At 38.6% G+C, this 18,471-nt stretch overlaps 2 protein-coding genes across 4 annotated transcripts in view; both read right to left on the reverse strand.

The window, feature by feature from the left end:
• Window positions 1–7,944, reverse strand: part of LOC117521233 (unconventional myosin-VIIb-like) — an 84,860-nt gene extending 76,916 nt beyond the window's left edge. Inside the window, 3 exon segments of the mRNA XM_034182568.1 lie at window positions 3,547–3,699; window positions 3,790–3,891; window positions 7,846–7,944. Coding sequence (XP_034038459.1) covers window positions 3,547–3,699; window positions 3,790–3,891; window positions 7,846–7,944 — 354 coding nt within the window.
• A 4,526-nt stretch (window positions 7,945–12,470) lies between these two features.
• Window positions 12,471–18,471, reverse strand: part of dis3l2 (DIS3 like 3'-5' exoribonuclease 2) — a 59,116-nt gene continuing 53,115 nt past the window's right edge. For all 3 annotated transcript variants that reach the window (XM_034182845.1, XM_034182844.1, XM_034182846.1), the window contains exon 21: window positions 12,471–12,685. In XM_034182845.1, coding sequence (XP_034038736.1) covers window positions 12,584–12,685 — 102 coding nt within the window. In that variant the 3' untranslated portion in view covers window positions 12,471–12,583. The remainder of the gene's footprint in view (window positions 12,686–18,471) is intronic.

Consider the following 18,471-nt stretch of genomic DNA (forward strand, 5'->3'; position numbering starts at 1 on the left):
TCCTGCCAGTTTTCAAGTACACAGAGTAGCATGAAAAAGTTTGAGAACCCATGAAGGTTTGCAGATTTTATTACACTTTAAAATTTCTAAAATTATGCTCTTTAAAATTAAAGTGAAATCAAATCTCTATTATATGATACTATAATTGAAATACAAATTTCAAACCCTACATTATGAAATACATAACTATGGCATGCTTTACTTGGTGATAGTACAGTGACGATGGCAGTGAAGTGCAGGTGTCCTCAAGGAGGGGTTATCTCTCCTCTTTGCTGGTTACTTGTGGACAGCCTTCTCACTGAGTTAAATGTCAGACTGTACACCCAAGGGTATGCAGACAATTTAGCTGTCTTTATCGATCTTTATTCTGTTTGAGGACTGTTTCAGAACTCATGCAGAATGTTCTCGAGAGTAGAGAAATGGTGTGTGTCCAACAGCTTGTCTGTGAATCCACACAAAACGGTTATGGTCCTCTTCACAAATAAGAGAACCAAATTTGATATAGTTCTATCAAAATTGGGCAGTATTGAGCTAAGACTGTCTGAGTCAGTTAAGTTCCTTGGTGTCTATTTAAATAACAAACTTAACTAGAAAAGATACATAACTGAGAAATGCTATAATGCAATCATCAGTTTACAACAGTGTTGTTGTATTGTTGGATGAACATGGGAAGTTTGTCCTAATGTGATGAGATTGATCTACACTTCGGTGGCAAGACCGGTGCTAAGTTATGCTGTGATAGTTTGGTGGAGCATGGAGCTATGAGGGTTATGCTGACTTATGTTCAAAGAGTGATGTTCAAAGAGTGGCATGCCTTTGCATCAGACGTGCCCTCAGGACAACACCAACAGCAGCTTTAGAAGTACAGTGGGGTAAAAAAGTATTTACTCAGCCCCTGATTGTGCAAGTTCCCCTACTTAGGAAGATGAGAGAGGTCTGTAATTTTCATCATAGGTACACTTGAGAGACAAAATGAGAAAAAAAATCCAGAAAATCACATTGTAGGATTTTTTTAAGAATTTATTTGTAAATTATGGTGGAAAATAAGTATTTGGTCAATAACAAAAGTTGAACTCAGTACTTTGCAACATATCCTTTGTTGGCAATGACAGAGGTCAAACATTTCCTGTAAGTCTTCACCAGGTTTGCACACACTGTAGCTGGTGTTTTGGCCCATTCCGCAATGCAGATCTTCTCGAGAGTAGTGATGTTTTGGGGCTGTCGCTGGGCAACACGAACTTTCAACTCCCTCAACAAATTTTCAATGGGGTTGAGGTCTGGAGACTGACTTGACCACTCCAGGACCTTGAAATGCTTTTTACTGAGCCACTCCGTTGCCCGAGTGATGTCTTTGGGATCATTGTCATGCTGGAAGACCCAGCCACATTGCATCTTCAATGCTCTCACTGATGGAAGGAGGTTTTGGTTTAAAATCTCACGATACATGGCCACGTTCATTCTTCCCTTAACATGGATCAGTCATCCTGTCTCCTTTGCAGAAAAACAGCCCCAAAGCATGTTTCCACCCCCATGCTTCACAGTAGATATGGTGTTCTTGGGATACAACTCAGCATTGTTCTTCCTCTAAACATGACGAGTTTTTACTAAAAAGTTCTATTTTGGTTTCATCTGACCACATGATATTCTCCCAGTCCTCTTCTGGATCATCCATATGCTCTCTGGCAAACTTCAGACAGGCCTGGACATGTACTGGCTTAAGCAGGGGGACACGTCTGGCACTTCAGGATTTGAGCCCCTCTCTGCGTAGTATGTAGCCTTTGTTACTTTGGTCCCAGCTCTCTGCAGGTCATTCATCAGGTCCCTCCGTGTAGTTCTGGGATTTTTGTTCACTGTTCTCTTGATCATTTTGACCCTATGGGATGAGATCTTGCGTGGCGCCGCAGAGTGAGGGAGATTATCACTGGTCTTATATGGCTTCCATTTTCTTACAGTTGCTCCCACAGTTGATTTATTCATACCAACCTGCTTGACTATTGTAGATTCACTCTTCCCAGCCTGGTGCACATCTACAATGTTCTTCCTGGTGTCCTTCAACAGCTCTTTGGTCTTGGCCATGGTTGAGTTTGGCAGAAGTGTTACACTGAAAGCCGCTGCTGATGCACCGCCTCATTATATGGAATGGCCTTGAACCAGGAACCTACTGTTTTGGAAGCAAGTTCACTGATAACTTAGCCACCAGGCTGCCTCTTAGATCTATCTGGATTAAGTTACGGTGTAAGCAGTACTCAAAAACAGGGCGACTATGCAAGGAGGCTAGTGAGGGAAGCCACCAATGACCACTTTGGAGAGGTTCTAGGCATCTGTGGTTGTGATGGAGAAACTTTGGTCTGCTGCACAACCAGTAACATCTTCACAGTGGAGTGGAACAGAGAAGAATTTTCTTAAAACAAGATTTCAAATTTCAGCTAGTTTGCCATAAGGCACATGGGAGACTCAAGCCTAGATCTGATGTTTTCATCTATGAAAATCCTTCCAAAAAGCTTTTTCTTTTTTTCTTTTTTTTTTTTTTTTTTTACATTTTATTTGATTTCATAAAAACTTTAAAGTGTAAAATCCCAACAGTTCCCTAAACGTGTGCATTTATCTGTATTACATAGAAATCAAACACGTCTGCTCAGGTTGAAAACTTCCTCATAGCAGATTTTCTACATGTACACTCATAAAATTGTGGTACTTTGATAATGCTTATCATAAAACTTGACGCAGATTTAAATGAAAGAAGCAGCTAAAAACTCATCTTATCACATTTTGTGTGATAAGACCCCTTTCAAAATAAATCTACCAAAGCCAAGAGAAAAGTGCCAGCAATCATCCTAACAGCGCAGCAGCTAAGAGAATATTTAGAGCAAATAGTGCAAATGGTGATACAGGCACCAAAGCTGGCACAAATACTCCTTTGTCATTACTCTTGTGAAAAAAGCGACTGGCCACGTGAATTGTCAATAGGCGGCTAGGTAGGGGTCAATTGAAGAATTACACAAGGGTCAAAATTTAAAATGCTCAAATCATTTTGAAAACTACACCACATTATTTGTGTGATTGTAAAGATTCCTAAAAGGTATAATTTGGACTATCTATGACTGAATGATCAGGAGTTATGGGGTAAAAACAGCAAGAATGGTGACAAAGGTCAGTTTCAGTTTGTACAGGGGTCAAAAGTTAGAGTTGCTCCAATTTCAGTGAAAATTATGCAAATTATTGGTTGAGTTAACAGGGTTTTAAAAAGGAATAGTTTGGACCATGTATCATGCTTAGATATCATGTTATGGAGTAACATATGTCACATGTCATAGAATCCAATGGACGTTGACCTTGTTTGACCTTTACTTTGGAGACCAAACATTCAACACAATCAAAACAATTCAGTGACTTTTCTATAATTCAAAATAGAGACACGACACACACCAATTAGAAAAGCATTCCGAAAACAGGTGAAGCAGCAAAGACTATAAATCTTAATAAATCACCTCAGTGCCAGTGATTTTTTTTTTCCCCTTTCACACGGATCTGTGGTCTTTAGCTTACATAGATAATTCCTTGTTTGTGTCGGAGCATCAGATTACGTAAAAGTCCAGCCTCCGTCAAGTCACCCAGTTTGATCATGTCTTCGACCCCCTCCACTGATGTCGGGTGCATGATTCTGAGGGAGGCCTCCAGCTCCTTGGACAGACTATGTTCCTGGGAAATATCCTCATTTTTATGTGCAACTCAGACAGAAAATGCTTTGTAAAGTGAAATGTCATAAAACTAGTCAGGACTGGTGTTTACCTTCCCCTCATCGTCCACCAGCAAACGCTGGCCAGATGGTGTTATTTTGACTCTGGCTCCAATGGCAACACCGATTTTTGAGTCCAGCCACACCCACTCACCCTGAAAACACAAGGCATTGTGGGGAAGAGACCATGATAAAGTTTATGGCTGAGTAAACCCCTGTTTACTTCCAGCAAGAAATTCCAAACACTGTTGGAAATGGTTTAATCAACTTCGTAAAAATACCCCAGAAAAACAGTCTTTAAAAAAAGCACATTTTATTCGTATGCGTTGTAAAATACGATTGCGGAGTAGGCCCCTGACATCCAAGTAGCTCAATATCTGAAGAACGACAAGCCTGCTGACTACTGTGTGTGCCTTATCTGTATTTCTTTGGGGGGGTGGGTGTGGTGGGGTGGGGGGCAGGTTCAACGTCCTACCTCTATCCTGATAAGATCAAGAGGAGTCGTCATATGCTCCTACACAGGTGTTTGCATAACATTTGGGAGGGTAGAGCACTTAACTGTACTTTCCATTCCGGTACCTGCCTAATATTGGGAAGATATGTTCTGTTGTTGTTATTATTGTTATTATATTTGTTATATACAATTCCAAGGTGCATCTGCTGCCTTTTTTTTTCTTTTGTTTTTTCCATGTGTGTGGGTACATGTTTATACATGTATGTATATGTATATATATATATATATATATATATATATATATATATATGTAGGTGCGTGTATGTATATATGTGAATACATTCGCGTTGGGAAATTTAATAAAAAGATTTTGAAAAGAAAGAAAGAAAAAAGCACATTTTGGGTGAGGAACCTTTCTGCATTACAGAATCCTCAAATCACAATGGAACTTATTAGTTTACAGTATTTCCGTGAGGGAAGGGTAATGAAGTGGAATTATGGACCAAAAACAACTGCATAACATGGCTCTCCGGAAAGTAATAATCTCTTTAATAAGAAGCTGTGAAATGGCAAAGTTCCCTCCTAGCTCTGAGCAAACATCTGTACTGGACAACCTCATAACCAACTGTAAATAGTAAAGTCATCTGGTATCCAGCAGGTGTCATGAAATCAGGTGTAGATTGTTTCAAAATGTTGTGTTTCTAACTCAAGTTATAGTCTTTATGAGACAAAATGTGTTTTTACAGTCACTGACCTGATGGCCTAATTACAGTATTATGTAAATTATGGCACTGTTGCTATGGTGATCATTGCCTGCCCCCAACTGGGAATACCCATGTGCCCAGTTTGGCCCAAGGGCCTAGCTGAGAGTGCCATATGTTTGGATAAATGCAATCTCGACTGCATCTCCCATCGATACTTTTTAGTCAAGTGTGAGACAATTAAAAGCCAGAGATATTACAGCAACCTTACCTTTCTCAGCATTACCAAAATGGAGCTTTTCTCCTCCTAAACACAGAAAACTATTGTTAAAAAATTATTAAAAGCCAAAAGTGAATGAATTAATCATATTATGAAGCATGTCCAGCTTTGCTATTATCTCATATAAAATTAAAAGCCAAGTTTTATTCGAGATACAAGTGTGTGTAAGAAGGCTGACATTTAGACACTCACCTGATTATATTGTCTCACACAGTCCACCGCACTCAGTATCACTGCTTAAGGATCCAAGTAATCAACAAAGATATTTAATGTAAAACACAAAAACTGCTTACTGACCAACCTAACAACCCCTCCGAGTATGATCGTCAAGTTGCGACACTGTGCCTCCTGTAGAGTTGATTGTCTTGCCGTGCGTCATATAACAGGAGGAGTGTTCCTACAGCTGACACATTTACTTTATGGCATTTTGACTTTGACCAGCAGTGATGGATGTGGAAGGCGAAACAACTGCTTCCGGGTTTAAGTATTGATATTAGACTTATACTGGGGATATTTTAGTGAAGAAGCAGTATGTACAGTGAGGAAAATAAGTATTTGAACACCCTGCAATTTTGCAAGTTCTCCCACTTAGAAATCATGGAGGGGTCTGAAATTTTCATCTTACGTAGGTGCATGTCCACTGTGAGAGACATAATCTTAAAAAAAAAAAAAAAAAAAAATCCGGAAATCGCAATGTATGATTTTTTTTAAAAAAGTATTTGAACCCCTACCAACCAGCAAGAATTCTGGCTCTCACAGACCTGTTAATTTTTCTTTAAGAAGCCCTCTTATTCTGCACTCTTTACCTGTATTAATTGCACCTGTTTGAACTTGTTACCTGTATAAAATACACCTGTTCACACACTCAATCAATCACACTCAAACCTGTCCACCATAACCAAGACCAAAGAGCTGTCTAAGGACACCAGGGACAAATTTGTAGACCTGCACAAGGCTGAGATGGACTACAGGACAACAGTTAAGCAGCTTGGTAGAAGACAACAACTGTTCTGATTATTTATTAGAAAGTGAAAGAAACACAAGATCACTGTCAATCTCCCTCGGTCTGGGATTCCATGCAAGATCTCACTTTGTGGGGTAAGGGTGATTCTGAGAAAGCTCAGAACTACACAGGAGGACCTGGTCAATGACCTGAAGAGAGCTAGCAGAGGTGGAGGATCTTGCAGACACTTGTGTGGTTTGTTGTCACACTTGTTCTCGCCGTCTTTATCCCAGATATTAGTCGAGTGATCTCACTCATTGGAGGATTGGTAGCCTGTTTTATCTTCATCTTCCCAGGTTTGTGTTTGATGCAAGTCCAACTGTCAGAAACAGATAGCCGCTCTGCAAGCTGGCATGGGCTGGTGATCTACAGTGTTGTCATGATTACAGTTGGAGGTTTCATCTTTGGTCTGACTACAACTAATGCCATCTTTCAGGATGTCATTAGCTAAAGATCTTATCCTTCAGAACACATCACTCAGCTGTGACCACAGTCACAAAGATTACATTAGTAACACATGATGCTGTCATGGTTTAAAATCCTGCAAGGCAGCAAGGTCCCCCTGCTCAAGCCAGCACATGTCCAGGCCCGTTTGAAGTTCACCAGTGACCATCTGGATGATCCAGAGGAGGCATGGGAGAAGGTCATGTGGTCAGATGAGACCAGAATATAGCTTTTTGGAATCAACTCCACTTACCATGTTTAGAGGATGAGAACAACCCCAAGAAAACCATCCCAACCGTGAAGCATGGGGGTGGAAACATCATACTCTGGGGGTGCTCTTCTGCAAAGGGACAGGACGACTGCACCGTATTGAAGGGAGGATGGATGGGGTCATGTATTGCGAGATTTGGGCAAACAACCCCCTTCCCTCAGTAAGAGCACTGAAGATGGGTCATGGCTGGGTCTTCCAGCATGACGACTCCAAACACACAGCCAGGGCAACAAAGGAGGGGCTCTGTAAGAAGCATTTCAAGGTCCTGGAGTGGCCTGGCCAGTTTCCAGACCTGAACTCAATAGAAAATATTTGGAGGGAGCTGAAACTCCAAACCTGAAAGATCTAGAGAAGATCTGTATGGAGGAGTGGACCAAAATCCCCGCTGCAGTGTGTGCAAACCTGGTGAAAAACTACAGGAAATGTTTGACCCCTGTAATTGCAAACAAAGGCTACTGTACCAAATATTAACATTGATTTTCACAGGTGTTCAAATACTTATTTTCCTCACTGTATTAATATATACACTACACCATTGTGGAATCCAACAATAAATCTGTAATCAAATCTGATCCAGGCTGAAAAAGCAATACCACGCCAAGTTACTGAATAAATACTTTCAGGCTACATTATGAGTCTAGGACTGCATTAATAAATGAATGAAACTTAAAATCATTGGATCATTGTATATTTATTATTATTGGACAGGCTTGAGAATTATTTTGGGATTGCTGACAATGTCCTTGCATGGTTAACATCTTACCTACTGTATGTCATGTGTCTTGTATAACAACATTGCTTCAAACCTTGTTCCTGTGAAAAATGAGGTACCACAGGGGTCCATTTTTTATTCTGCCTCTATATAGTACTCCTTGGTCCAGATATTGTGATGGTTTTGCTACATTTCATTGCTATGCCAACACTCAGTTGTACATGGCGACTACAGATAATCTTACACAAACTAAGACTTTAGCAGACAGACTGCATTCAGTGAAAAACTGGATGTCTAGCAACTTCTTGCTTTTAGCCTCTGAGAAGACCAGGATGATGGTCATTGGTCCTGCGAGAGACAGGCATCAGTTAGATCAGCTAATGTTAACCTTGAATTTGTGTTATAAAAACCTTAGGGTGACCTTTGACCTACACATTAGATAAATCACTGAGACTGCTTTCTATCACCTCCGTAATATTGTGAAGATTTGTCCTTTCCTGTCTATAGCTGATGCAGACACATTGATTCATGCCTTTGTCTCTTTGAGACTGGATAAGTCTCCAATTTTTTCCAAATGCTGTTGCTAGAATTCTGAGTGGAAACTTTGGTCATATTTCTCCAATTCTGGCATCATATTATTCCAAGTCTGGAGTAGCGCCTCCCTGTCAGGCTTAAACTTAAACCTTGTGTACCTGTCTCTTTGTTCTCATGAGGTAGGACTACTGTGTGTTCCTAAGGTTAAAAGTCATCCTGGAGGATGACATGGACAATTACAATGATCTATAATCAGACTTTAGTTTTGGTCTTGTTTTGCATGTTTGGTAATTCTTTGTACTTTATTTGATGCCTGTTATTGTTAGAATGGCCTAAGCAGTGGAATCATTCCTCTGAGCCTGGTCTGCTTTATGTTTCTTCCTCAAAAAAAGGCCAGAGGGAGTTTTCCTTAACACTGTTGCCTATGTGCTTGCTCAGGGAGGTTAGTAAGGTTAGACCTTACCCGTATCTTGTGATTTGGCACTACATAAATAAATTTAATTGAATGGACTTTTAAATAATTAATTAAATAAATAAAAAACACCTTGCTGTACATCTACTGTCAATTAGTAAATGTTGCAAAAGAATTAGGAGCAGCCTTTGAACTCCAAGTGCAAATCACAGACAGTGCTGGGAATCGTACTGCAATAAAGCTATAAATGGATTACAAGAAAGACCAGATGCCACTCTGAAGAGAGTTACTGAAACTGTCGGGTGTGTTTATCAACCAAGATGGCGTCTGCTTAATATGAGTTCTAGAGCTGTGATGTAGCCTAGTATCACAACTGTCCATGATGAACAATTTTGTCAGGTTATAGTATTTGTACTTCAATGCTTTTTTGAAGACTCCTCGAACAGATACATGAGTCAGCTGCATGACTAGATTGCATGATTTACGGGAAAAATGGTAGATGAGACAGACAAGATCCAGCTCTGCTTTGTCACTGGCGTCATTACATCCAGCATAGATAAGAAACACCCTGGAATTTTGCCGAACACAGTATTCTAAAGATGGGGAAACCCTTAAAGTTTAAATAAATTTGTGAATTGCAAACTAAAGTTTATTGTGTGCCAGTCAGTGATTACATGCCTGAATATCATCCCTGCTGGAAGGGTCATGGTTATGTGAACAACCCAATCTGTGTACACAATGAGGCTGGACTTCAACAAAATCTCCAAGAAAGATGGTCTTCAGTTTTCATTGTTGTCAGATCCAGACCAGAATCAAAGCAGTTTAACCATTTTCCCAGTATTTTAAAAACTGGCTTTATGACATCATAATCTACACAATGCCACCAAGATGAAAAGCACTCTCGATATGCACCTTCTAAGTCTAATTCTTATGTTCCATCTGATTCCTACTGGATGTTTTCATTTAATGAAAGATCAAAGTCTCTCAGTGTATTTCACAGGGCATTAGTTCGTTGTTCAAGGGTGTGTCACCTACTGCAGGTCAACGTTCGACTAACACAGTGAATATCTTTCACCCCTTACTATCTACTCCGTCCATACACTAACAGCATGTATAGAAACTTTCTGCTAATTATCTCTATTTAATACCCATCAAAAGTGAACTCAAGACATAAGAGCCAAAGTGCAATTAACTGTGCCACAGAGTGTACAAAACACAAATATATCAAATAATTCCTGGTTAAGTCATATTTTGTTCAATCCTTAATTTAGAAAACACACGCATCACGACAAACGTGGAACAGCAAAGTCGGAATAATTTGATCTGCTTTGGTTTAATGAACACATTTATGTTTCTACTATTGCTGTGAATGGCAGTACAGTGTCGATGCCCTCTGAATACCAACAAGGTTACACATCACAGTGCAATTTCACAGCAGATATGCAACAATTAGCAGAATTCATAGATGTAAGTAGATAATTTTCCAAATCCTAACCGCAGATTTTGTGCAAGTACATCACAACTGTACAAGTAAACTACGAGCCGTTTTAAAATACACTTAAAGCTTATGGTATGTCACAAATTCTGAGTCCATATCAAACTAAATCCATCTACATTAATATTAAGAGCCAAACCCAGAACCAAAAAAAAAAAAAAAAAAAAAAAAAAATAGAATGTACATGAAGCAGCTAAACTATAAACATTTGCTATTTTGGCTGAATCGGACCTAAACACCTCTAATGGCCCAGTCACATGGCACACGTTACTAAGCCATATATATTGATTTATAACAGAAAACTGTCAAAAGGGGGAATAAATATAAGTGTAAAGATGGTTGAATATATCAGAGCAGTAAATTGATCAGTCCGTGTGAACGCGCATTGACTCGTGCGGTTATTTCCACCAGCTGCAGCTGATCCACAACGTGAATTCTGCCTTCCAGAACAGCTCTTTATATAATCATTTGAATTATCTACCTGTTGCCACACATACATAAGAGCTGGACTGTCATTCCTACACTCATATTGTTATATTTATTAAAAAATAATAAGCCCACGCAAGAGCTGCTGCTGCTTTCAAGTACCGTTGGAAGTTACACAACTTTTTTGTTGTTTCAAATTCAGCAGTTGCTTGTGGCAAAATAATTAATTTCATCCACACAAAAGATTAATTATTCCCTATATAAGGTGCCTGAGCCCACTGAAGCTGACTCCCCACCCAGATAAAAAATCCAAGCAAGCAGGCTGAGTTTTAATTTCTGACGGTACATAAACGCAGCGGCAGTAGCAGTGCTCACAAACCGGCTTCTGCACTGTGTGAAAACATTCAGCTGGTCAAACAAAGTCAAACTAAACACTAACGTTACAAAAACTAAGCAAACGATTAAAAAACGTCAAGAACAGCAGCAAAAGGAAACAGACGAATTGAGGTTTTCGTTGCCTTTCGTTCAAATTTTTCGACATTAAAAATCCTGATGACTTTACCGCTGCAGAAAAGAAGCGGAGCAAAGGTTAAACAATGCCAATGAAAGTCAACAAAAGTACAGATTTCTTATTTCGTATGGGCTTCGGTGCCCTTCGTTAAGTGCCGTGTGACTGGGCCATAAGCACATTAAAAAAACGCACAAATTTAAAAATCGCTCTGTGCACAAAATATTACTTCTGTATTCAGCTTAAATCCACATGACCATGACCTGGTCCAAAACCTATTTATGCTACACAATCAAAAGTGTGAACTAAAAAACAAAAACAGTTGGATCAGCACAGTCATAAACAAATAAAACAAATCCCACACACACAAACCCACAAATCAAAGTAATATTCATTAGATTCTTGAGCTCAAGAACCATGTGCAGCCGCAGTTTACATTAAAATCATATTCTGAATTAAAAACAATGTCAATAAGGAAATAAACTGAAAGAAAGAAAAAAAACACTCTGGTATGCTAAAATATTACAAATACATACTATAGAAATTCAAAAGAAAAGTTATGAAAAGTGTGCTGTCCCTATATGATGCTATAAAAGTATTATCTTGACATTAATGACTAAAATAACTATTTAATGACATCTTTCAAAGCAAGACTACACTGAATATTCAAAGTAAAATCTGACTGGAACAGATGTGCCCACTGTTCTCAACAGGGTGTCCCAACTATGAGTTAAACAAATTAGAAACAGACAACAAAAAGTCAAGTACAACTTAAAGTACCCCAGTACTTTCACACAAATACAAATCTGCTCATCTAAGAACTGAAACTAAGGTGAAAGTACTTCAATCTACAACTGAAATCGGTTTGCTGCATCTGTGTTTTTAGACAGACCAATAGCAAAATTAAATTTGAAATCATGTTTATGGAAACATGAATGGACATAACACTGATTGGCATAAAGTATGCTGTGGATTACAGCTAAAGTTTTCTAAAGCACATCACATGCAGAAAGCCACTGATTTCTATTTGGGTAACTGCAGTGCCAAGGTGGACCTGTGAGGAATTGAAACTTGTTTTGGGTGAATCATTACAATGAACTGCTTTTATTGCTGTTCAATGTACACTACGGCTCTGTACCTCAGCAGCGCATCCAATCTGACATTACAGGTAGCATGTTATTTAACCTGGAAGGTAATTAAGATAAAAGCAAATGAACCAGTAGGATGTCTATAAATGTTTGATTCAATACATATGTCAATGCTTAGGGTGAAAGGTAAGACACTTTCACAGCACATTAAAAATGATCAAACACTATAAATCTAAATGTGTATCAGTAAAGCATGTGTCTACATGTATGTCATTTACAAAAAAAAAAAAAAAAAAAAAAGACTAAAATGTGCAAATCTCTTGCTGCATTAAGTTCAAGTAAACAGTGAACACAGTACTATGTAAAACCAGACTCAGTCCTGATCTCGATTATTCAGCAGCACCTGTTTCGATTCACTGCAACGGCAACATTAAGCTTCCAATTCTACCAACCAATAAAAGAAAATATGTCAGTCCAATGTTCATATGTATTTGTGTGTCCTACAACACATCAAAGTGTTTATGACACATTCTCGACTGGCCTCTTCAGAGCTGCGCTGTACTTCATGGGCACGCTGTCCGCTTGGAGCTGCACCTCCAATAAGGTGAAGATCGAAATTACCTGTAGAAGAAGCGACAACTGGTTTATATTTTCATTAAGCTTAAACTATGTGTTCAAATACATTTTCTAGACTACTGTGAACAATAAACAGGAGCAATTTACCAAATGTTATTCATTAATTTTTTTTAATTGTAAATTATTTTGATTTTAAAATATTTTAGGTATCCCCAGAGTGTCGGCTGGAGGCACACAGCTCAGTTCTCCATCGCTCTAATTGAGCTACATACATAAAGCCAATGAAATTTACTCTTCTTTTCCCAGATGGGCACCACTTTAAAGTCATTTTCAGATCATGAGACAATTAAAATAGGAAAAGACTGTCAAAAATACTCATGGACGAGAAATACACAGCAATACAGCACCGCTTGTTTTTTCAACATGTGCTTGGAATGGTGTCAAATATTCATAAACACTTCACAGATCTGGCTTAATATCTCAGATTATTGCAGAGAAAAGTGCTGGGGCTAACAGGTATATGCATGTGGTTAAGACCCGCAACTGGATTACAGAAAAAGTAAGATATGGAGCAGCAATTCCAAGCAGCAGTTAACTTGATTTTTATTCTACTCCAAATATAATAAGTAGATGCATCTGTTACAATACAACATACAGAACAAAGCGAGGGAGTGAAAGAACTGTACACCAGTACGCAGAAACAAAAGAAAATTAAGTAGATAAATGAAAGTATTAAAATACTTAAATAGAATAGTAAGAATAAATAAATAATAATAATAACAAACAAATAAAAAAAAAAAAAAGAAAGAAAGAAATAACCAGTGAGGATGAGAGGATTGCAATTAGAGGTGAGAGTGATGCATCAAAAGTCGTGTCAAGTCCTTGCTTTAAGCTTTGGCCTAAAAGGTTCTTTTAAAATTTTTTTGGGGATTTTTACTTCAAGTTTGAATGTGATTATATACTGACTGATTATTTATTCTCAAAATTGGCAGTAAATTCTGTTTTCAGAGTTTAATCATTTATACTTATATGTAACTAAAACTTGGATTAATTCTTAAGCAAATTTAAATTAAATGAACCAAGGAGGCGGCTCAAATCCCTCACCTCGAGAGGTAAAGGGTTGAAGAGAACACTCCCACGATAATTGCATTTAGTCCAACAACCCTAGCATCATAGACATTCAACCCGAGGTTCCTATAAAGGTGACATAAGCACTCCATTTGAGATAGAAGCAGTCCATTCTGTCCAGTAGTTTATATGAAAGCCGTTCCAATGCAGCTAGTTTGCCCAGCTCCCTGAGCCACTGAGCCACCGGAGGGGCTGTTGGAGATTTCCAGTAGGATATTATAAGTTTTCGTCCTAACAACAAGACAGTCTGAGTCCATTCCTTATCATTAAAAGGGGATTCTTGCAAAGGTAATGGATCCCCGATCACAAAAAGCCAATTTGTTAAATATGTCAATGGATCTCCAACCAAGAGCACTGAATGTGTGGACAATCCCACAACATGTGGATGAGTGTACCTTCCCCCTGTGAACACCTCCAGCAGTTTGCGTATTTTGGTCATTTTTCGTTCTTCAGTACAGAGCCAATGAAAAAGAGACAGGAAACTGGGAAACAAAGACAGGGAGAGACATGCAGCAAAGGTGTGAAAGCTGCAAACCGCAATCGGTGGAATGTGGTACACGTCTTAACCCCTCAGTCACAAACATGCTGACACTGTGATCTCTGTGGAATCAAAAGATCTGAGCACTTAAAGTGCATATCACGAGTAAAGGAAATGTCAAATGAGCTGACTATTCTAAATAAATAAAGAATTATGAAAATACTGATGTTTCTAGTTTTATTTTTGGTGCCATATGCTCTGAGATATTAAGTCATAAACATTGGAATTTAGCCTAATGTGAGGAACGTGGACTTTGATGAAATCATGAATACATCAAAATGGTTAATGTGTGTTTTACGAGGATGTAGTAGCACGAGTAGTAATGTTTATTAGTAATGTTTATTATTATTTATTATAAGACAGACACCCTCTCTACTTTTAAGATTAGGCTTAAAACTTTCCTTTTTGCTAAAGCTTATAGTTAGGGCTGGATCAGGTGACCCTGAACCATCCCTTAGTTATGCTGCTATAGACTTAGACTGCTGGGGGGTTCCCATGATGCACTGAGTGTTTCTTTCTCTTTTTGCTCTGTATGCACCACTCTGCATTTAATCATTAGTGATTGATCTCTGCTCCCCTCCACAGCATGTCTTTTTCCTGGTTCTCTCCCTCAGCCCCAACCAGTCCCAGCAGAAGACTGCCCCTCCCTGAGCCTGGTTCTGCTGGAGGTTTCTTCCTGTTAAAAGGGAGTTTTTCCTTCCCACTGTCGCCAAGTGCTTGCTCACAGGGGGTCGTTTTGACCGTTGGGGTTTTTACGTAATTATTGTATGGCCTTGCCTTACAATATAAAGCACCTTGGGGCGACTGTTTGTTGTGATTTGGCGCTATATAAATAAAATTGATTGATTGATTGATTAGGTGGACAGATTTCCCATCGACAGCATTTTGAGAAGGAAAGTGGGGGGTTAAAAAAAAAAAACAGCAAAACTCACATATAACGGGTGGACAAGCGAATTTTGTCCGTTATAATCTAAATCTGTTATATGTATAAAATGGACAAAAAAAAAAAAAAATGTTATGTGTATGTAACGGATTAGTTACACTCAGGAGGCACAGAGGGGAATCCCCAGCACTGATTAGGCTTATGTATTTCCTTGATTAAATACCTGACTTTGAATCGGGACCTGCAGTAACTGGTAGATCTGTGTGGAATCGATAGTTCTCAAAAACCGAGTGACTGATCAAGGCTTTCAATGACTTCCTACGCTGATTGTTTCAGCTATCTGCTGCAGTATCATTCAAATGGTGATACAAGCACCAAACATGGCACAAATATTCCTTAGACGTGACAAAAGCAGATGGGCCACCTGAATTTTCATTAGGGTCAATGAAAAATTACAAAGGGGTCAAATTTAAAAATGCTCCAATCGTATTAAAAAGTATATCACATTATTTATCTTGAATCTGCTGTGGTGACCACAAGTGAAAACGGGAGCAGCGGAAGGGACTTACTATGAAGAAATACAACCCCTGGCAAAAATTATGGAATCACCGGCCTTGGAGGATGTTCATTCAGTTGTTTAATTTTGTAGAAAAAAAAACCAGATCACAGACATGACACAAAACTAAAGTCATTTCAAATGGCAACTTTCTGGCTTTAAGAATCAGTATAAGAAATCAGGAAGAAACATTGTGACAGTAACGGTTACTTTTTCAGACTAAGCAGAGGGAAAAAATATGGAATCACTCAATTCTGAGGAAAAAATTATGGAATCATGAAAAACAAAAGAACGCTCCAACACATCACTAGTATTTTGTTGCACCACCTCTGGCTTTTATAACAGCTTGCAGTCTGAGGCATGGACTTAATGAGTGACAAACAGTACTCTTCATCAATCTGGCTCCAACTTTCTCTAACTGCTGTTGCCAGATCAGCTTTGCAGGTTGGAGCCTTGTATGGACCATTTTCTTCAACTTCCACCAACGATTTTCAATTGGATTAAGATCCGGACTATTTGCAGGCCATGACATTGACTCTATGTGTCTTTTTGCAAGGAATGTTTTCACAGTTTTTGCTCTATGGCAAGATGCATTATCATCTTGAAAAATGATTTCATCATCCCCAAACATCCTTTCAAATGATGGGATAAGAAAAGTGTCCAAAATATCAATGTAAACTTGTGCATTTATTGATGATGTAATGACAGCCATCTCCCCAGTGCCTTTACCTGACATGCAGCCCCATATCATCAATGACTGTGGAAATTTACATGTTCTCTTCAGGCAGTCATCTTTATAAATCTCATTGGAACGGCACCAAACAAAAGTTCCAGCATCATCACCTTGCCCAATACAGATTCGAAATTCATCACTGAATATGACTTTCATCCAGTCATCCACAGTCCACGATTGCTTTTCCTTAGCCCATTGTAACCTTGTTTTTTCCTGTTTAGGTGTTAATGATGGCTTTTGTTTAGCTTTTCTGTATGTAAATCCCATTTCCTTTAGGCGGTTTCTTACAGTTCGGTCACAGACGTTGACTCCAGTTTCCTCCCATTCATTCCTCATTTGTTTTGTTGTGCATTTTCGATTTTTGAGACATATTGCTTTAAGTTTTCTGTCTTGACGCTTTGATGTCTTCCTTGGTCTACCAGTATGTTTGCCTTTAACAACCTTCCCATGTTGTTTGTATTTGGTCCAGAGTTTAGAGACAGCTGACTGTGAACAACCAACATCTTTTGCAACACTGCGTGATGATTTACCCTCTTTTAACAGTCTGATAATCCTCTCCTTTGTTTCAACTGATATCTCTCCTGTTGGAGCCATGATTCATGTCAGTCCATTTGGTGCAACAGCTCTCCAAGGTGTGATCACTCCTTTTTACATGCAGACTAACGAGCAGATCTGATTTGATGCAGGTGTTAGTTTTGGGGATGAAAATTTACAGGGTGATTACATAATCCTCAGAATTGAGTGAGTCCATATTTTTTTCCCTCGGCTTGGTTTAAAAAAGTAACCGTTACTGACTGCCACAATGTTTTTTCCTGATTTCTTATAGTGTTTCTTAAAGCCAGAAAGTTGCCATTTGAAATGGCTTTAGTTTTGTGTCATGTCTGTGATCTGCTTTTTTTCTACAAAATTAAACAACTGAATGAACATCCTCCGAGGCCGGTGATTCCATAATTTTTGCAAGGGGTTGTATAAACGGTATAACAATCTCTGGTAAATCTGTGTGGAGTAGATAGTTCTCAAAAACTGAGAACTGTGCATGGCCTCTGTGTGCGTGCGTAAATGTGTATGGCTTCGATCACAGAGAAACTGGGGAGAGCTGACATTTGCCCTTTGATATACTTATGTATTTCGGGTCAAGGATGAATGCTGCGAAAACAGAAAGTTGATAGGCCAAATATTTTGGAGAAACTAGCAATATTAGCTAACAACAGTGAACAATGGACATTGTGCAGCAATGCACCAGGGGAGTTTGGGGTTTTTAAATGTTGTTACTGTGGTTCATGTTAGTTTAACACTGTTGTCGGTGTTATTGTTTTATTGTGTTTTGTAGTTCAATTTGTTTAGTCAGTTAACTATCATGTTACCATTGCTATGAGTGAGAACTGTAGTGCATTTGATGTCTTCCACCACCGTCTCTGTTTGTGGGTGTGTAAAAATAGAAGCACCTGCTTGTGGCAGAATACGGAATAGACTAAAAGCTTTGCCTGCGTTCATGTGTATAACTTTGATCACAGACAAACTGGGGAGAGTTGGCATTTGCTGTTTGGTATGCTTATGTATTTTGGGTCAAGAATGAACACCTCCAAAACTGAAGATTGCTAGAACTAATACTTTTGGAGAAACTACGGCTATCAGGTAACAACACTGAATAATGGACATTCATAATTACATTCTGGACTCCAGCAGGGGGCGTAAAATCTATATTTTAAATATGTGCATGCCTGATTTTATTTAGTAAGTTCAATGCAAGTACAAATAAATAAATAAATAAATACATTAAAAATACATAGATGCACAAGAAAGTGAAACCACTTATTTCCATTGTGGTCCATTTAAAAATCAAATGACAATATAATAATACTGATAATAATAATACTGTGTATATGATAAAAGAGTTAGTAGGTTAGACCTTGCTTGTGTGAAGCACACTGAGCCAGCTTTGTTGTGATTTGGCGCTATATAAAATTAAATAAATTGAAAATTGGTTAATCTA

The sequence above is a fragment of the Thalassophryne amazonica genome, chromosome 12 (genome assembly GCF_902500255.1).
Source record: "Thalassophryne amazonica chromosome 12, fThaAma1.1, whole genome shotgun sequence".
NCBI classification, from domain to species: domain Eukaryota; kingdom Metazoa; phylum Chordata; class Actinopteri; order Batrachoidiformes; family Batrachoididae; genus Thalassophryne; species Thalassophryne amazonica.